Source organism: Nuphar pumila, chromosome 13 (genome assembly GCF_984573655.1).
Source record: "Nuphar pumila chromosome 13, dmNupPumi1.hap1.1, whole genome shotgun sequence".
Taxonomy (NCBI): Eukaryota; Viridiplantae; Streptophyta; class Magnoliopsida; order Nymphaeales; family Nymphaeaceae; genus Nuphar; species Nuphar pumila.
Window position 1 is genome coordinate 66,474,641 of NC_143261.1, and position 24,615 is coordinate 66,499,255.

At 35.7% G+C, this 24,615-nt stretch overlaps 1 protein-coding gene across 1 annotated transcript; it reads right to left on the reverse strand.

Annotated features, from left to right (window-relative positions):
- Positions 1-20,900: 20,900 nt before the first annotated feature.
- On the reverse strand, positions 20,901-21,458 carry LOC149818560 (uncharacterized). Its single transcript, XM_089986242.1, has one exon. The coding sequence runs from the start codon at positions 21,456-21,458 to the stop codon at positions 20,901-20,903; it is 558 nt and encodes a 185-aa protein (XP_089842368.1).
- Positions 21,459-24,615: the final 3,157 nt, after the last annotated feature.

Below are 24,615 nucleotides of genomic sequence, written 5' to 3' on the forward strand. Positions count from 1 at the left end.
GGATGGCTTCAATGATAGGTTGGATTGGCTCAAGGTTTTAAATGATTGGTCAAACTCTTAAATGGGTCAGTCAAAGGTCTTGGGCATAAAACTATCCCCCAAACCAAAAAGAATGGTCAAAGTCCATGAATGATCACAATCAAACCTGACCAATTCAAAGCCAAATCCTAAATCTAAGTCCAAAGATAAAGCTAAGGTTCATTTAATGTTCAAAGTTTAATTGATATGCCCTCATTGGGACTTGCCCATAAATAAAACTCTACACTATTTAAAGCCAAGTGAAATTCTCACTCTTAAACGTGAGACAACTTTTGAAGGGTTTAATAAAAACACAGACTTAAGTAAATATAGAAAAAAAATATACAAAGCTATGATCTACCCAATAATTTTGAGACAACCCCAACAAAAACTATATTCGATGAGCAGAGAGAGAGCACTAATGATGAATTTTTGTGTTGCACACTAAGACAACCACGGTTTGACTGGCACTCCATATTATAATTTAAAAGAAGAAAAGGAAGATTAGATATCCAGCTACATACTACAACTAGTATGTAAATAAGCACAAGTTTATTGCAGATATCCATCTGGTGCTAATACAATCAAATAGTGCTTATTTACAGACTAGTTGCAGTATGTGGCTGGGTGGTATTCATGATTATCATATAGTGGTAGGAGTATTTGCTTGTTGATTTTGTGAAGTAGAAATGCTATTTCCAAACCTCTTGTTGTTATAGAAGTTTGAAAAAAGGCAAAAAAAAAAAAGCATGTGATCTCCACTGATAAAAAGCCACTTACAACAACTTTGGCTTCATAGAACAAGTAGTTTTTCTTTTACACAAGGCCATACTAAGGTTTATGGTTTTGCAAATACTTTGCACACATACAATCTCTCAAAGGATCGATTGTAGATGGCATGCTGGAGCAAATAAAGTTATGAATGGGTCAAATACAAGTGCATGGAAGCTAGGCTCCAAATCCAAACTCCAGTAGCCTTGGGTTGAATTTGGAGCATATTTGACTAGGTCCCATGTGGTCTGCAGTTGTCAATGTCTGCTCAGCCAGACCATTGCCCTACCATCCACTATGTTCATCTTCTGATGGGCTTGGAGAGCCATGGTTTGTCTCAGTTCCTCAATGGTCACAAACCATCGTTCAACTTTCTCACCCAACCGCTCCTTTCTGTATTCGAGCACTCATTCCATTCCTCGAACCCTCGATGCTCCATGCCCCCCCCCCCCCTCCCCCCTTTTGGCCCAGCCCACACCCGCTTTCGGTTTGCCCTTGTCCTATGCCCTTCCAGGTTCAATCCGCTCTCTTCTCTTTGGATCAGCTTCGTGTCCTCCTGTTGGATCATGGTATGAATCCAGTGTGGCCAAATGGGTCTCACATGGAATCCAATGACCCATTTAGTGAGCCATTAAGATATGCAGCACCAAGATAATGGTGGATCTCGTTACACATTAGATTCTCAGCATGTTTGAGAATCCAATGGGACAGTTAGGCTAGATCATGGCTACCCAGAGGAGGTTAAATTCTCCAGCCCCTGCCTCTGCACAATACAACTAAAGAGGTTCAAGGATCCCCTCTGATGCAGGTCGTTAATCAATCCTTAAGCATCTTCTCTTTGAGTCTTTTCATATACACGCCAATCCAAAATCCATCAGTGGTATCAGAGCCATGGTTCTGGTGTGCACAGAAACTCATCGTTGATGCAAGAATGGCAAGACTGAGTCAACACTCTGGCACACCACTGCCTCCAAGTACTGCTGGCCCATCCTTGGCTCCATCCCATACCGATCGTTGATGAACCCGACAAAAGCAGGAGAGGAGGTTGTGGCTGGAGCATCATCTTCGTCGGTGGCACAATGTAGTAGCTCTGACCCACCGCCAGACCGGTCATAAGCTGGACAAAACCAGAGGGGAAGACTGCCTGGTCTGGCGCCTGCACATGCCTATTTGGCGTTGGCGTTGATGGTGCCCAGTAGGCTGGAGGCATCGCTGTCGCCGGTGGAGAGACCACTGGCTGGGATTGCGGTGGCTGGTACCAGCTCTTCTCCTGGAATCACATGTCGATGCCTTCCATACGGTGGCAACGCCCGATTTCCATATGGCAATGGTAAGATCTGAGGTCATCTTCGATGAGTTTTGTTGATCAGTTGCATCCTCAGGATCATAACGTGACCTCGTCGATGATCTCTAGGGGTGGCAATACATCGTCATCGATGTAAGACTGGATCTTAGAGGCCTTCGACATGCCACTAATGAAGAGAACGTACTCACCCACCCTAAGCAGAAGCTGGTGGACGAGATTCTGGAACACCGTCGACATGAGTTCTTCTGACGACCATTTCACGAAGGCCGAGATGCCGGAGGTAGAGGAGTACTGGATGCCTTTGAGCCAAGGGAGGGCGAGCAGAGCGGTGGCAAGCAGGAGGCATCTGGAAAGGAGCCTCAGCACTCTATGATCAGATAGAGGCAAGGAAAATGGTGAATGTCTGTCTGCAACCGATGACTGCAACGTTGAACGGGGCCTTCCAAGAAAAAAAATGAAACGAAGCTTCTAAAGTTTTCCACCAGAAGACGGGTGAGCGTTTGAAGGAAAATAGCCTCGTGGAGAAGAACGGTGGTGAAAGATCGGTCGATCATCTCCGGCTAGGGTTCTGTGAGAACGGAGGTGTGGTCGCAGCTGGGCAGAGGGACGGATCGACGGAGTCATCATCATCATCGTCATCCCCAATCACTCCTTTTCTGGCCATGAGCAGCAAAGCCATGAGAGCATCGACCGACCTCTCCAGCAGAGCTCAAGGGAGCAGGCCGTCACCAAGAAAATAAGAGAGGTTGCTGAAAGGGAGCAATACACCTTATAGAAAAAAACCTGCAGATGATGCACGATGAGCTCGTTCAAGACCAAAACTTAGGACCCACTCAAGAGGATGGTCTCGTGGTGGAAACAGGCGAAACCCAAATTGGGGAAAAAAACTCGAGCCCAGTCCAAAGACAACATCTCGTACCGGGGCAAGAAACTCTCAAATGACGAGTGAGTAGTCGGATTCTGACTCGCACCACAAGTAGATGAGGCCGGAAGAGGCTAAGGATCAACAGGCTATCAAACTCCATCCGTCGGAGGTCAGACGCTTTTAACGACATGAAAAAAATGAAAACACTAGAGCAGATGCGGGAGAGAAGCATGTCCTTTTAGAGCCGCTTAAGGTGAAGAAAGACCTGACTGGTCAATGGCATCCGACGGGCAGAGACATTGTTGGAGGGTGGAGGAGATCCCCTAGGAGGTCGATCGTTGCTGGATTTGCAGGCCGAATTTCACGGCAATAGCAGTGGCGATGGCTATGGCCATCGCCCCCATTTTCCTATTTTGTTTTCTCCTTCCTGTAAAAAGGGGGAAACTCTAATGGGGTCCCTTTTATGGGTAAAAAAAAGGAAATAAGGTTTTGAAAAGGGGGCGCAGCTGCCGCCCCTATTCATTTTTTAAAAAGGAAACCCTAATGGGTTGTAAGAAGATACATTGGTGGTGCAACATAGGGCAGTCATCATCATTATGGTGGAGCTGGCGAAGGCAGCCGAGATGAAGAGGATGGTCGTGCTATTGGAGGTACGAGCGTCGCTCGTGGATGAGGGAAGCTTCTCAACGCTCATTCAAGGGCGAAGGAGACCCGTTGAATGGTGGACGCAGAGGCCATGGCGGAGGCATTGTCCCTCCTCTGAGTAGGCAAAGGTGGTGAAGACCCCTTGTGTTAAATGGTAGTGACAGAGACGCCACTGTGTTTCCTTTTTTTTTCTTTCTTTCTTCAAGTGAGATGATGGAGCAGGCTTTACTGGAAGGGCATCACTACCCTGCCAAATGGGTGGGTGCTAGGAACTGCAGCACAGGGTGACCGTCAAAGAGGAGGAAGGAAGCATTGTTGTCGATTGAATCAGTGGTGGTGGTTGTAGAGATCCCCACCGGATGCTCACCGAAAACCTCTAGCCGGAAGATGGCAGAAAACCCCATTTTCGTGGGGTAGTTGCGCCAACCAAGCGGTTGTCGGATCTTCAGGTGAGGAGGCGGCGCGATTGCCGCATCTCTCGGCAAGGCTTTATCTCCACCAAACTCTCGCTGGAAATCTCGGCTGCGGCGTAAATCGTAGAGTAACTTGCAAAAAAAAATGAAAACAAGGGTTAGGGTTTCTCAAAAAACTCTAGAACCCTTTATCTTTTTCTTTTGTATTTTATTTATTTCACATTCAGTCCATATTTTTATGTGATATTACATTTTGGTACCTCTATTATTTTTAGAATAGAGGCCTCAGTTTTTAAAATTTTCAAAAAAAAGCATGCCTCCTCGTTAATACCTAAGACAAGGATATATTTTTTGAAATTACAAAAGACCACCTGAAGTTTTCTGTTTAACTCAGTGATATTATGTTTTTAATATTCTGGTTTATTGAGAACTATTTCTAACTTTTCTAATTTTGCAGAAAAGTGCTTCTGGTTAGGGGAATACCTCCCAGAGCATCATCTTGGCAGGTTTGGATCCAGTTGATACATGTATTTTCATAAAAGACCTGGTTGGATCCGGTAAAACTTTTGGATCCCGAAATTCTTTGAGTTATTGCATTGTTCTTATGCTTAATATTATGTTTATGTTTTGGTTCATGTTGATATCTGGATCCAGTATGGTTTGATCCAATTTTCTTTTATATAGATCAAGTTTAATTATATGATCTATTAAATATAATGTTTGGGTCAAGATTTCATCTGATCGGTATTAGATCAGATGTATGAATCTAGTAAGGTGACATAGATCTTGATTTGATCCAGTAAAATATTATGGATATAGTTAAATATGCATGGATCTAGATAGTTCAAATTGATTGAGTATAGATCCAGTTGAATTAGTTTTAGATCCAAACATTATTATTGGATCTTGTTAAATTTAAGTGAATCTAGTGTTGTATCCGAACAAGTATAATTACCATAGGGTATCCAAGTTTGTGATTGATTTAGATAAATCTATTACCATATGAGATATGGATCTAGTTTGATCCAGTTTTTAAGATTGGATTCAGATGAGTGTTATAGTGTTATGCTCGGATATGGGATATAGATCCTGTTTGATCCAGTTTTATGATTGGATCCGGATGAATATTATGCTCGGATCTAGAATTGATCCAGAGACAAATCTAATTATATATATGTAAACACCCCAAATTTTCACCCTTATCCAGTGCTTACATTTCATGTGTCATTGTTTATCTTTGCATGAATTCAGCATATCATTGCATTGCATAGCATTGCATGTCATTACATCTCATCTTCGAGATCCAACACTCCTGTTTTCAAAATATTCAATCCAGATTTGAGTTTTAAAACTTTTCTTTCAAAAATCAATTTTAAAAACCTGGGTTTTTAATCAACATTGTGTCATTTGCCAACCCCCAGGACCTTATATTTTGAAGTATTTTCTCAGAAAACAATCTGGATTCATTTCAAACTCAATTTCAATTGATTTCAATTCGCAGATGAGACCCATTTAGGTGGTGTCGCTTCTGGATTCCTTCATTTATCAAAAATCTCAAAAATTTTAGAGTTCTAATTGGATCATGACTCTTTTTTCAGAGTCCTAGTCAGATCAAAACTCTACTTTTCACTACCTTTTTATCTGTCTTTGAAGAAAACCTTTTAAAATCTTCTGTTTTGGCCAAAATCCCAGAGTCCTAGTTGGATCAGGACTCTTTTTCAAGAGTCCAGTCGGATCAGGACTCTTCTTCAGAGTTTTAATCGGATTAGAACTCTAATCTTTCACAACCATTTTCAATCAAATCTTTCAAAATCTTTCAAAATGAGTCAGAAACTCAGAGTTTTAGTCAAAACAGGACTCTGTTCAGAGAGTCCTAGTTGGATCAGGACTCCGATCCTGATTTCAAAATTTTGAAAGAATCTTTCAAAAATCTTTTCATCTATCAAAACTGTTGCGCTTTTATCAAAGAATTTTAAAATTCTAAGGTTTTATCTCAGAGTCCTGATCAAATCAGGACTCTACCCCAGAGTCCTGATCGAAGTAGGACTCTATCCAAAATTGATTTTCTTACTTCATTTTCACTGATTTTCAAAGGCTTTGCCCAAATTTCATCATTTTCTTATCAGAATACCAAAATTCTTATAGTTCTGATCGAATCAGGACTCTTTCTCAGAGTCCTAATCAGAACAGGACTCTGAACCAAAATTCAATTTCATCCTGTTTTTCACTTGTTTTTCAAAATCCTCTCATTTGATTTCTTAGAAAATCCAAAAATTGGAGTCCTAGTTCAATTAGGACTCTGTCCCCAGAGTCTCAGTTGAATCAGAACTCTGTTTTATTTCAATATTTGTTATTGTTTTCACTATTTTGACAAGTTCTTTCATTTATTTTTCAGAAAATACCAAAAAATCTAGAGTTTTAATCCGATCAGGACCTTGTCCCGGAGTCCTAGTCCAGTCAGGAGTCTGTTTTGAAGTCTGTTTTTATTCCATTTTCATTTATTTCCATTTGTTTTCAAAAATTAGGTCATTTTGCAGAGTCCAATTAGTTCAGGATTCTATTTCAGAGTTCTGATCGAGTTAGGAGTCTAACCCTAACTATGTTTTTTTGACTCATTTCACCATTTTCTGATAAAATCTTTCAAAAACCTTTCATTTGGCTTTTTAAAATCTAAAATCTCAGAGTCCTGAGAGTTCAAGACTCTAACTCGGAGTTTCAGTTCGCTTGAGACCCTATTTTCAAAGATTCTGAATTTCAATTATTGATTTTAGCCCCTTTTCAAAGTTATTTTTAGTATTTATTTCAAATTTCTCAAAACCTGATGTGGGCCCACTCAGTCGGCGCCACATCCAGAGGAGTTCTAACCCAGTTGGAACTCTATGTCATTTCAAAACTTTTAATTTCAAGCTTACTTTTGAAAATCTTTTAAAAACTTTCTCAATTTCAAGTTTTAAAATCAATTTTTTTTTTTGAAACTCAAGTAGGGCCCACTCAGGGTGGTTCCATATTCGAGTAAGTCAGGGCTAGACTATGGTTAGTCAGTGTCTTGGTTAGTGTTAGAGGTTTAGAAGGGTCAAAAGTTATTTTAAAAACTCATTTTGAAGTTTGGATTTTAAAACTAGTGTTTTTAAAGGTTTTTAAAGAACTTTAAAAACCCAAATGTGGAAAATGCCAAGTGGCATCACATTTGGGGATTTTTTTAGGATTAGCTAGGGGTTAATTAGGCATTATTTAGGATAATTTAGGCTAGGGGTATATAGGTCATTCCACCCCAAAATCGCCCCCCTCTTTAGAAGTCCAAAAATTTCAAAATTGTTAATTTTCAAAACCTAAAAAGTTTCTATAAATTGAGACCCATAGGGGGTCGATTTTTCCAGCCACCTTTAGAGCAAGTCTTGGAGCTTCTCTCTCCTCTCCAGCCCTTCCTCCATTGCTGCAACTCCAAGGTGAGAAATTTTATTAATTTCTTTAGTTTTATTTAATATTTTTCATGATTTAATGCTAGTTTAACCATTGGTACCATCTATTTCATGGATTCAACCTCAAAAACCATCAAGAACGGTCCAAGAAGATGATCTAACACTGTTTTTAGTGTTTTCCAGGGATTCTAATCCGTTAGAATTGATTTTAGCACTATTCTTTTTATTATTAACCAATAAAACATGTGATTTACCCTTTTTATGGGTTAAATCCATGTCTTTAAAGGTAAAATCAAATTCCAGCCATTGATTCCTTGATTTTATTTTATTTATTTGTTTATTTATGTTTATTTTACGTTTTCCAGCATAGAAATAATTTTTATTTACTGTTTTATTGTTTGTTTTATTGCTTTTCATTAGTTAATGCATGATTTCTTAAGTTTCTTAGATTTCTGTGTGTTTTTTATTTTAGAACAGCAAAAAGCATGCTGTTTCGGATTGAAATATTCATTGTTTATTTATGATTTTTTTATATGTGATGCATGCATATCTAAAGAAACTACTTTAAAAAAATCAGAGGTTTTGGACCTCGGGAACCCTGTCAGAAAAATCAGACATCAAATCGGGTTTTTAAAACTTTAAAATCGTTCTTAAAATCAAGAAGGTAACTTGCTGTTATGATATTTTTCTCATCTTATATCCGATTTTAGATCTGTAAAGTGACATGGATTTATATTGATTAGATCTAGCTACTGTGAAAGTTTTAGAATTTTTTATTACTGTTTAGTATTTTTCCTCTGTCAGAAACTCTGATTTTTAATTTAAAACTCGTTAGGGTTTTCCAAAACCCTAATCAGACTTGTGTTGTTTATAAATCCCAAACCACAGATCCGATTCATGATCTGTAAAAAGTGAGTATTATTATTTTTCTGTCAACTATTTACTGTTAAAATATCAGATATTTTGAATGAGTTATGCTATTTATCCCAGAATTTTCAATTGAAAGTATCAGTCAGGACCAAAGTTAAAATCAATATATTCAAGTCTGGATTGTCGGATGGGTATCTCCCTGGTTTTAAAGGCTTTTTCAGATATGTAAAACGGAAAAGTTCTGTTTTCTTGTCTATTTGTTCTCTGTAAAATTTCATAGATTTCCATGGAGGTTTGACTCCTGGTTCAGGTCCTGGACTGAGACTGGTTGGTGAACTAAGTCAAAAATAGCATATTTTTAGGGTTTGATGCTATTTTCGGATTCATTTAATGCCAAAAAATTATTTTTATAATTCAAATTTGATATTAAGGTTATAAAAAATGCATGTACCAATTTTGAGGATTTTTAGAATCTGTTTGATGTTTGAATGGCTTGAATTGCAAAACAGGGCACCCGAAGAATTCCAAAACACTGCAAAAATCACAAAATTTGTGATATTCTTGGATTTTCGTGTATAAGCATATATTTTTAGGGTTTAATCATATTCATAATCATATTAGAATACTTTAGGTTAAATTTGATGTTCATTTGATTTCATTTAGTGCATAAAACCTAAGTTTTACCAAAATATTTTCTAGAAACCCTGATTTCAAGGCCATAGTCTTGCTATCGGGGGCAATTTGGTCATTTGACCTCAATTTCGAAATCCCTAACCTTAGTTTTCATGTGTTTAAGTATGTCATTTCATATTTTAGCCTAGTTTATTTGCATTTGAATTTCAAAACTTGCATTTTACCAAATATCTTTCTGAAAACCCTAATTTCAAGGCCATAGTCTTGTTATTAGGGGTATTTTGGTCATTTTGACCCCAATTTCGAAATTTCAAATTCTATTTTCATATTTATTCCATTTTATTTCATATTTTATCAATTTTGATTTAAGGGAATCATGGAAAAGGCTTATATCTAGCAAAATCCAGTAATTTCTAGATATTACTGGATAAACCTAGAAAAGCCAACATATTTTCATTAACCAAGTTTTCTAGTTTTGCAGGTACATTGAAGACTTTATTTTTCATGTATTTAAATTTCAATAGTGATGTAAACTAAATTAAACTTTGGAATAAGAATTTACATTTCCTGCTTAGCTTAGGCAGCATTGCATATAGTTTATTTTTTTTAAATAATTTTAATGTGTGATGGATGATGATTCATGCATATTCAAAACTCACCATGGTCTACACGAATGGCACATGCACTAGCTTTTATGAAGTTTATAAACTTGGTGGAATTCGTATTTATGGCCATAGTCAGAATATGAATGATACCCAGATTTATGATCTTCACATTAGCCACATTCAGCCTACACTCTTAGGCTAACTTCAAAAATGCACTGCATTTCTCAAAAATACAAAAAGAATTTTCTCAATTCCTCAAATCCATATTCATTTATTTCATGCATTTGCCAATGCCAATTCAAATTTCAATTCAGAGAAATCAATTTCTTCAAAATCTCCTAAGTCTATTTCAAAAATCGATTTTCTCAAAATATGGATTTGCCAAGGATATTTCAAGTATTTCCCAAGTTCCAAATTCAATTTTTCTAAGTTATATTTTCAATTTCAAAGTTTGAATTCAAAGAAATCAAGTTTTTCAAAGTTATTTCATATTTCTCAAAATCGATTTTCACAAAATCCTTATATTTCTTCAGAAACCGATTTTCACTTTCTCAAATACAGTATCTCAATCATGATTCATGATTTCAAAAGGGTTTATTTTCCAAATATTTTCCAATCTTGAAGCAAACATCATGTTTTCAAATGTGCATTTTTAGAAATTCATAGCACATGCCTGATTCTTTGTGCATTTAGGAATTGGAATATGGTTTAGACAAGTTGAACAAAGCAAAGCAGTAGATTGATCCTTGGTTCAATTACCCCTGGTAAAGGCGCCAGGAACGGTTGAATCTCGTACCGACATGCGAGTCCCATTCTTCGGAATAATCCCGCATTTTAAAAACGGAGGCGAGTTATTTTCAAAATCTTTTTCAAAGGTCAGTTTGATTTGCAAAAGTAAAATTTTGCGATGATAACAATATACATATACTATATGGATCTAAATTTAATCCAAGTTAAATCTGGATAGTATCAGGTCAGATATTTGGATCTAATAATGACATATTTTGTATGGATCCGAGATTGACATGCTTAGATCCAGACAAGTAGAATATTGAATATTTAATATGGATCCATTTGTATCTGCAATAAGTGCCTTTGTATATGGATTATGGTCAAATCCTGTAAGATCCATAATTTTATTTAAGCTTGCATGAAGATCCATTTTGTTATGGATCATGTTGGACTTGATAAATAACATCTTAAGTCGGATTTGAATATGGAATCCTACAAATCCAATAGATTTGAATATTATATATATATATATATATGTGTGTGTGTGTGTGTGTGTGTGTGTGTGTGTGTGTGTGTGGATCCGATAATGGATCTGAACTTAAATGTTCAAACTTGTAGTTTGATTAAAGCCTGGTAATTGACTTATCATATTTTGGCATATCCAAATGATAATGAGAGAACTTTCATTGGATATGGATTTGGTGCATATTCAAATTGGATTTGGGTATGGGATTTATGACACTCGACTTTGTATGATACAAGAATAAATAGAGAACAACAACGGTACAACAGAAAATGGATGCTACAGTAATTATTTGTTACAACACAAAATCATTAAGGATATCATAATATCTTAGCGATGGCAGATCATTAATGATGAGTTGAGAAATATTTCACATATTTCATTAGCACTCGACTTTGAATGATACAAGAATAAATAGAGAACAACATTGTTATAATAGAAAATGGATGCAATATAAAACCGTTAAGGATATCGTGATATCTTAGCGATAGCAGTTCATTAATGATATCATGATATACCTTCAAATGAAGATAGGGATTAGGTTGATATCGTTAATGATATTGCCTCTCCTCAAATGGTTAGGTTGATATAGTTAACAATATCGCCTCTCCTCAAATGGTGTTGGAATGATGAGTTGGCGATCCACCTTAAATGGTGCTGGTGATAAACGCTAAGACAAAGCAACAATCAATCTTGCTTACCCAAAAATTGGAACCTGCCTACTTATTATGCCACCAATTTCAATAAGGCCAGAGGAATCTAGGAATTGATATGAACCGATATGAAAAGAAGAAGAACATCATCTTTCAGAGGAGCCGTAAATGACGATGGTCAATATATGAATTACGACCATAAACTCCTGACATAAGGAGAATCTCTGGTCCAACCTCTACCATAATAGAAATAAGTTGATCTGACACCCACATTACTTCCACTTGAACCCTTTGTGGATGCCATAAACAAATAATTTGACTAGTGGGAGACGAATCAAAATTGCCAATTCCTTCATAATTATGGAAAGTAAATTTAATAGATTCAAAGTTATCTTTTGAAAATTTTGTTTCAAGAAGAAAACTTCTGGCTAGTACTTCCGAATAATGGCCGCAATGTGCCTGGGAGCCCAACTTCTAATGAGCAGGGAACGTTCCAGCTTAAAATTCTCATGATTAACATTTGAAGGACAAAAATTATTAGCCAAGGATGCCTCAGACAAGATGGAAACGACCTGATCACTCTGAGTTACCTTGCTCCACTGAACCAGCTTTCAACCTCTTGTTGAAAGCTCCAATTTTATATCGATGCCTTTGAGAAGAGTTACTCAGCATACCTGGATCCTGATTGTCATCTGCGGCTCTAAGAGTGACATTTTCCTTCTATTGGGATAGAGAAGTTGAAAACATGAAGGCGTTCTTGACTGAATCATTCTCCTCCATAGGTATTTTGTTGTTTGAATTTGATAGACTCTTTGTTTATTGACGTGATAGTGGGCACAGGGGTGTCTTTGTTGAATGATGTAGTAGGAGCTCTGATATCTTATCCTCTAGAATCAATGCAGCAGAAAAAAGAGCAGATCAAGAAGGAGAAGAAGATGGGTTAGAGTTTTTGAAGGTTTGCTTCAAGAGTCTTACTTTGTGTTTTCACACATATATTTGACTGCTGAGCATGTCTTAGTTTATAGATTACATCTCTGGGTTTTCCTTTTGGCTCAGCTGTTGCAAATAAGCTCAGCGAGAGATTTTAGGGACGGGCAAAACCAAAACAGTTAGAGATAAAGGTTTCATTTGAAAATCGGTTTTGAAATTTGTCCAAGCATATCCATGAACGGGCCTTGTTTGTGGATATGTCGAGATGTGCGGATAATGGCCACACACCCCCAACATCTCCCACTTGACCATAAATCTGTTGGCCTTGCTTCCACTATTGTGGGCTTCCCATGCACTGATTATGGATTTTTGATAAGGATTTGCCTCGTAATCACAAGTTTTTTAATCCCATATGTGCCACATGTTTTGTAAACAGATCCTCAGGGATCCCTTTTGTGAGAGGATCTGCTACCATGTCCGACATCGGTAGATAATCAATGGTTATCTCATTTCGTTCAATCATATCATGTATATGGTGGTATTTTACCATTATATCCTTACTCTTAAAACTATCTGCTCCACTCTTCATCAGAGAGATGGCAGCTTGGTTATCACAAAAAAGGTGTATATGTTCAAATACTAGATCTAGTTTTAAATCACAGATGAACCTTCTAATCCACACAGCAAAGGTTGTGGTTGTATTACATGCAATATACTCAGCTTCCTGAGTATGCAGGGTCACACAACCTTGCTTTTTGCATGACCAGGCTACTGCACCTCTGTTATTATTGCAAAATTTTACTTTTGTAAGTCAAACTAACATTTAAAAATATTTTGAAAATAACTCACCTCCATTTTTAAAATGTGGGAAAATTTTGTAGAATAGGACTTAAATGTCGGTACAAGGTTCAACCGTTTCTGGCACCTTTACCAGGGGTAATTGAACCAAGGATCAAAAGTGTGCTTAACTTTGCTCAACTTGTCTAAACTGATGTTTTATTTCCTAAATGCACAAAGAATCAGGCATGTGCTATGAATTTCTGAAAATGCAGATTGAAAACATGATGTTTGCTTTGAATATTTAAAATACTTGAAAAATATAACACTTTGAACATCGTGAATCATGGTGAGAGAATATTTCTGAAAGAAAATCTATTTTTGAAGAAATCCAAGTGTTTTATGAAAATCGATTTCTGAGGAATTTCAAATAACTTTGGAAAAACTTGATTTCTCTGAATTCAAACTTTGAAATTGAAGATATTATGGCTTGAAAAATCATGATTTAAACTTAAGGAATATTTGAAATACCATTTGAAAACTCAGAGTTTTTGAGAAAATCAAATCCTAAGAAAGACTTAGGAAATTTTGAGAAAATTGATTTCTCTGAACTAGAATTGGAATTTGCAAATTGAATGAAATGGATGAATATGGATTTGAAAGACATTGTTTTGAAGAATTGAGAAAATCCTTTTGTATTTTTTTTTTTAGAAATGCAGTGCATTTTGAAGTTAGCCTAAGAGTGTAGGCTGAATGTGGGTAATATGAAGATCACAAATTTGGGTTTCATTTGTATTCTGACTATGGCCATAAATACGAATTCCACCAAGTTTGTCAACTCCCTAAGAGCTTATACACGTGTCATTCGTGTAGACTATGGTGGATTTGTAATATATGCATGAATGACAAACATTAGATATTGAAATTTGCATAATTAAACTATACGCAATGCAGTCCTATTCTAAGCAGAGAATGCAAATCTTATTCCAAATATTACAACTTTGATATTACATTGAATTGAATAAAGGAATAAAGAAAAGTCTTCTTCTTGAATGTTTCTTCAAAACTAGAAAAGCTTGTTAGTAAAGACATGTCGGCTTTTCTAGATTTATCCAGCAATATCTGGAAATTGCTGGATTTATCTAGACATAAGCATTTTTCCATGATTTTCTAAGATAAACATAATGAAATATGAAATAAAATAGAAGAAATAATAAGGATAAACAACTTTGAAACTTGGAATTTTGTGAAAAATAACAAAAATACCTCTAAAAACAAGACTATGGCCTTGAAATCAGGGTTTTTTCAGAAAGATATTTTGTAAAATCCAAATTTTGAAATTTAAATGAGAATAAATCAAACACAAGATGATATGATATGATTGAAAATAAGAAAATCCAAGTTAGGAATTTTGAAATTGAGGTCAAATAACCGAAATGCCCCTAGTAGCAAGACTATGGCCTTGAAATCAGGGTTTTTAGAAAATATTTTGGGGAAAACTTAGGATTTAGGGTCTAAATAAGATCAAATAACAGCTAAATCGACCATGAGGTGTCCTAGCATGATTCTAAACATGAAAAAATCCTAAAAACATGAACTTATACCCAAAAAATCAAAAATATAATGAAAATCATGATTTTGGCAGTGTTTCGGGATTCTACGGGTACCCTGTTTTGCAATTTAACTCATCCAAGCATCAAATGATATCCAAAATTAATAAAAATCAACACCTGCACTTATTGTAACCCTAAAATTAGATTGAAATCAAAAAAATATATTTTTGACATTATTCCAATTCAAAAAATGCATTAAAATCCTAAAATATGCTATTTTTACCCATGGGCACATGCCTATCATGGCGTCAGACCCGAATCAGAGGTCAATTCACCATGGAAATCCCTGAAATTTTACAGAGACATAATAGACAAAAACTGAGATTTTTTCTTTTACAAATCGGAAAAATCATCTCCAGTGAGGGAGATATCATTCCGACAATCTGGACTTAATTTTAACGAACATGAAATATATCAAAACAGATACTTTCGATTGGAAATACAAAGAAAAATAGCAAAACATATCAGAAAAATCTAAGATTTTAGCAGTGAATAGCAGACAAATAAATAGATAGTTTCTATTTTTATAGATCATTGATTGGATCTACGGTTAATGATATATGATCCCCATGATTTGAATTAGGGTTTTAATAAATCATAACGAGTTTTAAAACATGGGTCTGACTTCCTGTCAAAAGCAAAATAGCAGGTGGTGACAAAAAATTACAACAAATACTGAAAATTAACACAAGACGGTTACACTTTACGGACCGCAAATCAGACTTCGAATTAGAGAAATAACGTAATTGCAAGTTGCCTATTAAGTTCAATAGCGATTTTAATGATTGGAAATCATGGTTCGATCTTTTATTTTTCTGACAGGGTTCCCGAATCCCAAAACCTTTAATTTTTTTACAAAGACTCAATGACATATTCGTGGATCACATATAAAATTTTTAGAAATTTCCAATAAAGATTTAAACACGACTAACATGATTTCTACAGTTCTAGAATCAGAACACATGGAAATCTAAGAAATACTAAAAAAAACATGATTTAATAATGGAAAACAATAAAAAATACCTAAACAGCAAAACAAAACTTAATTTAATGCTGAAATATATGCAATAAGCATTAATATAACCAAAAAATAAAAAAATATAGGGAATTTATGGGTGAAATTACTTTTACCTTTGAAAGCATGGATTTAACCCATTTAACAGGTAAATCTCATGTTTTGTTGGCTAAGAACATGAAAAACAATAGTATAAACTATTCTAATAGATTAGAATCTTGAAAAACAGCCTTGAATAAGGTTAGATCATCTTATTGGATCGGATTTGATGTTTTTGATTAAGAATCATGGTTGAAATCTATGAACAAAGGGTGACTATGGTGAAATCCATGTTTAAAGCATGAAAAAACATTAACAAGTGCATAAAAATTTCATCGAAGTCTCACCTTGGGGCTGCAACTGCAATGGAGGAAGGAGGAAGTGCTGGAGAGGAGAGAGAAGCTCCAAGATTCACCAAAGGGAAGAATAGGGGTCGACCCCCCTTGGGCTCTCTTTAAATAAACATTTTAAAACCCTAATTAAAAAGAATTCTAATTTTTTTAGGAGTCTCAAGGGATGAGTCAAATGGTGGTGGGGGAGGGGGGGGATTTCTATAGAGGATTACTATCCTACCCCTAGCCCTAACTACCTAATAAGAGTCCTATTAAAACTCTTAAGGATCCAAATGTGGCACCACCTAGTGTGGGCTCACATTGGTTTTTAAAACTTCAATTAAAAACTTTTAAAAACTAGTAGTTAAAGGCTGAAGTTAGGATGGATTTTCAAAAATGGATTTTGACTCTTTTAAAACCCCTAATCTAACTAGGACATTGACTAACCCTAGTCTAACCCTGACTTTTGCAAATATGGCGCCACCTCGAGTGGGCCCCATTTGGTTTTTCAAAAAGCGATTTTAAAACTTGAAAATAAGAGGTTTTTGCAAAAGACATTCAAAGTAAAACTTGAAATTGAAAGTTTTAAAATGGCACAGAGTTCTGACTGAGTCAAAACTCCTCCATATATGATACCAACTGGGTGGGCCCCATATTGAAGTTTTGAAAATATTGAAACAAAGACTGAAAATGACTTTGAAAAGGGGTTAAAATCAACAGGTGAAATTCAAAGGTTTTGAAAATAGAGTTCTGAGCAAACTGAAACTTTGGACCAGAGCCCTAAACCAATTAGGACTCTGAGATTTTAACATTTTGAAAATCAAACGAAGAAGTTTTTGAAATATTTCATCAGAACTGGTAAAATAAGTCAGAAAATACAATCAGGGTTAGAGTCCTAACTCAATCGAAACTCTGAAATAGAGTCCTGAATCAATCGGGACTCTGCAAAATGACCTAATTCTTTTAAAAACAAGTTAAGAAGATAAAAATGGAGGTAAAACATGATTCAAAATAGAGTCCTGATCAGATTGGGACTCTGAGATAGAGTCCTGATCGAACTAAAACTCTAGTTTTGGGGACTTTTCTGAAAAATAGATGAAAGAGTTTATGAAAACAGTAAAAATAGCAACAAGTGTTAAACTTAAAACAAAATTTTGATCCAACTGGAACTCTGGGGACAGAGTCTTAATTGGACTAGGACTCTCAGAATTTTGGATTTTCTAAGAAAACAAATGAGAGGATCTTGAAAAACAGGTAAAAATAAGATAAAATTGAAGTCCAGTTCAGAGTCCTGACCTAATTAGGACTCTGAAGAGGAGTCTTAATTCGACTAGAACTCTGAAAATTTTTTGTTTTCTAAGAAGTAAATGGTGAGATTTAAACAAAGCTTTTGAAAACCAATGAAAATGAAGTGAGAAAAGGAACTCAGGATAGAGTCCTGATTCAATCAGGACTCTGGGATAGAGTCCTGATTCGATCAGAACTCTAGGATAAAATCCTAGAATTTTGAAACTTTGTGATAGAAATGCAACAATTTTGAAATTTGGAAATATAAATGAAGAGATTTTAGAAGGATTCTCTCAAAATTGAAATCAGTGTCAGAGTCCTGATCCAACTGGGACTCTTTGAACAGAGTCCTAATTCAACTAAAACTCTGAGTTTGTTTCTCCTCTTTGAAAGATTTTGAAAGATTTGATTAAAAACAGGCAGAATAGCGATAAAAGATAGAGTCCTGATCCGACTGAAACTCTGGAAAAAGAGTCTTGATCTGGTTAGAACTCTAGAATTTTGGCTAAAATAGAAGATTTTAAAAATCAAATGAGAAGGTTTTAAAAATAAGTGAAGAACATGGGTAACATATGAAATCGAGATAGAGTCCTGATTCAATTAGGACTCTGAGAAAGAGTCCTAATTTGACTGGGACTCTAGAATTTTGGCCAAAACAAAGGATTTTGAAAGATTTTCTCAAAAATAGGTAAAATGGTAGTAAAAGGTAGAGTTCTGATCCGACTAGGACTCTGGAAAAAGAGTCCTGATCCAACTAAGACTCTAAAATTTTGACCAGAATGACAGAAATGTGCAAGGATATCACCACAACTGGTTTAAAATCAGAATGAAGTTTTAAAAAGTTCAAAAAGATGAAAATACAGAGCCCTGATTCAACTGGGACTCTGAAATTTTTGAGATTTTTGATAAATAAAGGAATCTAGAAGCGACACCACCTGAATGGGTCTCATCTGAGAATTGAAATCAATTAAAATCGAGTTTCAAACGAATCTAGATTGTTTTCTGAGGAAAACATTTCGAAATATGAGATCTTGGGGGTTGGCAAATGGAAAAAATGTCTATTTAAAACCCAGATTTTGAAATTAATTTCGAAAGAAAAGTTTTGAAAACTCGAATCTGGATCCAATATTTTGAAAGCAGGAGTGTTGGATCTCGATGATGAGATGCAATGCAATGAAAAGATATGTTGAATGCATACAGTGATATGCAATGACACATGAAATGTAAACACTGGATGAGGGTGAAAATTTGGGGTGTTTATAACCTCCTCTAAACAGGAAGATATAGCTAGAGGTAGACTTGATGTCATCTTTGCATCCTGCAAAGTCCGCATCTGAATACTTGATCAAATCAAGTTTATCAAATTGAAAGCTCAATTGTAATCCCTTTGAGCTTTTCAAATATTGAAAAATTCTTTTGACAGCCTGCCAGTGAGGCCAACCAGGATTACTTTGAGCATAACACACATTAAGCTTCCAACAACTTGAGCATAAGGCACATCTAATCTTTGTTGGTCTTCTCTTGGACAATCACTTTTACTTAAGTTCACTCCTTTAGCAACAAGAGTCCCAATGGGTTTCGAGTCATACATTCTATATTTCTTCAAAATATAGTTAATATATCTTTCTTGACTCAAACTGAGAATTCTTGATTCTCGATTTCTGGTAATTATGATTCCCAGAATGTATGAGGCTTCACCCATATCTTTCATTTTAAAGTTGGTATACAACCAACTCTTTGTGTTGACTATCATATTATTATCATTTCCAATCAACATAAAGAGATAAAATGCAAAAGTGACTCCCACTTTTCCAGATATATACACAATGGTCTAATTGATTGGCTTCATATCCAATCTTAGTTATTGTTTTGTGAAAAGCTAAATATCACTGTCTTGGTGACTGCTTAAGTCCGTACAAGGGTTTTTTCAACTTGTATACTTTGTCACTATCTGTGACATATCACTCTGGCTGAAACATATAAATTGTTTTTTTAAGTCACTATTCAAGAAGGCAGTTTTTACATCTATCTACCATACATCCATATTATAATGAGCTGCTATGGATAATATTATTCTGATGGATGCAAACTTAGCAACTGGTGAGTAGGTTTCAGTGTAATCAACGCCTTCCTTTTGGGAAAAACCTTTGGCTACCAGTCTTGCTTTGAATTTGTCTATTTACCCATCAACCTTGTACTTTTTTTTAAGAACCCATTTACAACCAACTGATTTTCTTCCTTCAAGAAGTTCAGTCAATCCTCAGACTTGATTCTTTTTAATGGATTCCATTTCTTCATCCATAGCCATTTTCCATTCTGATGCTTCGTGTGATTTAATAGCATTGAAATATGATAGATTATCAGTTATTTCATCTAGATCTACTAAATAGTATAACTCTTCAGTTAGATACACATAATAATCATCCAGATAGGATGAAAGAGCTCTAGTCCCCTTATGACCGCTTAAATTTTGAGAAGTAGAGGAGTCTGGATCAGTTGGTTCATTGCCTGACTAATCCACGGTTGGTTCATTGCCAAACTCCTCATCTTGATCAACAAGATCATCCAGTAAATCAAAGGGATGCTCAATAGGATCACTGGATTCATTGTTGAGTCCTTCTAGAAACTCAACATCTCTACTCTCAATCAGTCTCAACCTTTTGTGGTATAATCTGTAGCCTTTTGATCCTTTAGGATATCTGATAAAAACACCTCTAACAGATCTATTATCTAACTTATCCATAGTTGGATCCAAAATCTTAGCATATGCTACAGATGCCCATCTCCTGAGATGGCTCAAATCTGGTTTCACACCAGTCTATCTTTCATATGGAGTTATTGGGACAACTTTGCAGAGCACTCTATTTAGGGTATACATTGTTGTATTTACAGCTTCACCCCAAAAAACTTTGGGTAATTGTACTTTTGCTAACATGGTCCTAACCATGTTTAAGAGGGTTTTATTACACCTCTCTACAACACCATTTTGTTGTGGTGTTCTTGGCTTAGTTTTTTGCCTGTTAATGTCAAGATCTTTACAGAATTCACATAACTTATTCGAGGTGTATTCACCTCCCCTGTTTGACCTAATTATTTTAATATATCTTCCAAGTTGTCTTTCAACTTTACTTTTAAATTCTTTAAAATTTTCAAGAGCTTTTGATTTATGTTTAATCAGATATAGGTAACCATACCTTGAGGAATCATCAATAAATGTTATAAAATATAACATTCCGCTATGAGTTTGGACTCTGAATGGTCCACAAATATCAGTATCAATTATTTCTAATAATTCTTTAGCATGTACAATATTTGGTGGAAAGGGTTTCCTAGCCATCTTTCCATATAAATAAGTTTCACATTTTTCAAAGTGTGATTCATTGAATGTAGGAATTATTTCTTGTTGTACTAAATTTTTTATTTTCTTTATGCTTATATGTCCAAGTCTTTTATGTCATGCATTTACATTAATGTTAAAGTCACAATCAATATAAGCATAAACTGATTTTTTATTATTACACAGCTTAAACATATAATGTTCTTTGACAAAAGTTTCTTCGAATAGGACTCTACTATGTTTCCCTATTGTGACTTTCTCAGGAATGAATGTGACTTTAAACCCTTTTCCAGTCAACGCCGGGACAGATACTAAGTTCCTCCTCATCGAAGGTTTATAAAGAACTTCATTAAGAAGAACATTTGTTCCACCTACATTATGTCTATAAGATCCAATTCCACGTACATCGCAGTAGGTGTTATTTCTCATGTACACCTTGTGTTCTCCTAGACCTAGTTCTTTCATGTTTACAAATCCATCTGTGGTCTTGGCTATGTGTCGGGTTGCTTTAGAATCAACCCACCATCCTGAGAGTTTCTCGTTTGCAAAGAGGCATTCAGACACCACGCATACAACTTCTTTATTATCAGGTTTTCTTTTGTTGTTCTGCTTCCCATATTGTCTATTGCTCCTGTTGAAGGTCTTTGTCCTGCAGTTCCTCTGGATGTGTCTCATCTTTCCACATTTGAAGCACTTTACTTGATGTCCATTTCTCTAAGGCCTTCTAAAGTTGGTTCCATGTTCTTTATTGAACCTGTTGTTTCCTTTTCCTTTAAAGTTATTGTTGTTTCTTTTAAATGGTACTTGATTGTTGGACGGGACATCTTGGGTCATCATGAGTTCTGACTTCTTTTCCTTGACCATGTGTTCTTGTTCTATCGCCAGTTGGAGAGGTAACTCATTAAGGTTTAGACTTTTAGTATTCAGCCTAAATGTTGTGATTACCATTCTCCAAGATATAGGCAGACTATTCAAAATTGTTGAGATTTGCATCATGTCAGGTATCACGTTTCCAGCTATTGATAAGTCTTTTGCCATGACTAGCATACGGTTTATATGATATACTGCGTTGTCTGACTCTTTCATTTTATATGAGTTGTGTTTTTCTAATAGAAGTTGAACATGTACTTCAGATGTAGTGTCATATTTAGACCCAATTGCTTCCAACATTTCATTAGCTATTTTATAGTCTTTAAAGACTCTAATCTAACATTATCCATATATGTTAGCATAATTGTTCTAACCATAAGATCATCTCTTAGATACTTTTTATATTTTTCTTTCTCCTCCTTTGACCCTTTTTCTCCGAGATTTTCTATTTGTTTGTGTAGTACATATTCCAATCCCTCAAGTGTAAGAGCTAAAGGTATTCTCTTTTTTTAGATTGAAAAGTTTGTTCCATTTAACTTATCAGTTTTGGCAAGTTCAGAGGCACAAACACGGCTAGTCATCCTTTTTAGTTTTGTAGATTTTATTTTCATTTATAGCAATTTATTTATTCATTATTATTATTATTATTTATATATTTATTTTTTTAAGAAAATAAATAGTAAAACAAGAATCAGTTTCAGCCTATAAAATGTTACACCTAGAAAATAAGAATCAATAAATAAAAAATAAAAGGTTTTTAGCCGAAATTTTGAAGAAATATTAAGACTAAAACAGAAAACCCTGTTTCTAAAAAAAATTAAACCTTCTCAGGCTTCAGAATGAAATTTCAGGCAAAAATATAAATTTTTAAGAAATTTCACATCACGTAAACCTCTTTTAGCAATTTTCAAAAAAAAGTATGTAGGTTAAATTTTTTAAGATTATAAGTGAATTTTTGAATAACCCAAAAAATAGAAGGGCAGTAAGGTCTTTTCGCACCACCAGGGTATAAATACCCTAAAGTCGACTGAAAAAATTTATTTTTCAGTTTCATTTCTCTCTCTTCTCTCAAACATCCGTCGGAGAAGACGAACTCCTTAATCGAGTTTTTGGCTAGAGGTTTTGATGGGAAGTCCCACCGAGTGTTTGGGTCGGTACTCCCGGCTTAGATCTATCTTTGGGAAAAACCCAAGCCAAAACGGTAGTCGGACGACCAACTGCAGGTGTTTTCCTTTTTTTGGGGTTTCTCATATGAGAATTTTTGGTATTCTGTTTGTTTTATTTGCCTTTTCAGGGATGCCAGTGGATATCTTCCCTATCGGTCATGATTCTAGGCAAGGAAAGAGAGGGAGAACAACAAAAAGTCGGTCAAAGACCGAAGCCGCTGATAAAGTAGCAGCGGTCACTGAAAAAAATATTTTGGCGACAAACCAACAGAGGATCATTTTTCCTTTTTTTTCGATTTTTGTTTATATTTAGAGTTTCAAGGAGTAGTTATGGCTAGATATACAAGGGAAAAAGAAAGTTAAGTTCTTTATCTTCTAATGTTTCCTCTTTGTGTGTGTGTTTTTTTTATTTAGACTCATATTTTTATTGTAGGTTGCTACAGATGCAGAAAAAAAAGAGGCTACTCACCACAGGTATGATTACTACTGCATGCTTTGAGATATATAGGCGCAACACAGAAGGGTCTCTGTTCTTAGAGTCCCTCAAGTAGAAATGCATTCAAGCAAGTACAAAATAAAACAAAATCTTGTGTCTGTGCAGACTGTTGTCACAAAAAACAGAGGGCTTCCTGAAGCCCAACTAACCTGTCATGCTTTTCCTTGCAGATTTCGATAGGCAGAAGAAGAAGGAGGATGCAGTAGACTCCAAAGATCTCAACTTGGCTCTGATACCACTGTTGGATGATGCAGCAGGAGCTTTGATATTTTATCCTCTAGAATCAATGCAGCAGAAAAGAGAGCAAACCAAGAAGGAGAAGAAGATGGGTTAGAGTTTTTGAAGGTTTGCTTCAAGAGTCTTACTTTATGTTTTCACACATATATTCGATTGTTGAGCATGTCTCAAATTATAGATTGCATCTCTCAGTTTTTCTTTTGGCTCAGTTGTTGCAGATAAGCTCAGCGAGAGATTTTAGGGATGGGCAAAACCAAAACAGTTAGAGATAAAGGTTTTATTTGAAAATCGTTTTTGAAAACTGCCCAAGCATATCCACGAATGAGCCCTATTCATGGATATGCCGAGATGTGCGGCTAATGGCCACACACCCCAACATGCTCCATCATGGCACATTAAAAAACACACGGTTGATGCTCCATAATTGTTGTGGTCATAATAAGTGGACAGCTAGCCAGCTTCTATAACTCCCAATTGACTTCGGATTTCTATGGAATCAACATTTTTGGTCGACTGGCCATAGATGGAGGATCCGATCCTTCAGCCTACAAGTCAGTTTCTTGCACCAGCATGAAAGTAGAGAAGATGGCACGAACTGCTCATGTTGAGACAATAACGCCTCCTCTGTACCGGGCATAAGTATCTATGATTTTGGAGATTCCTGCGCAAGACATTCCACCTCAATTCGAAACTCCTGCTCAAGGGAGGAATGCTCCTTTCTCTGAGGAATGTGATGACTCTTGTGAGAAGGTGTGATCATTGCAAAAATTTTCCTCTTGTTCCCTTTTTTCCTTCTCTTTCCCTTTCTAGTCTCTATTCCCTTTTTGAAGGGAAATAAAAGATAGAAAAAAAGAGAGAAAAAAAAAGAAAGAATAGAGAGGAACTCTTTTCCAAAGGTCTCACTTGACCTTAATTTTGAAAATATTTTGAAATTACTCACCTCTATTTTTAAAGATTTGCAGGAAAATGGAGAGACAGGATTTGCTTGTCGGTATGAGGTTTGACCGTTCCTGACGCCTTTACCAAGGGTAATCGAACCAAGGATCGAACTTATGCCTTTTGC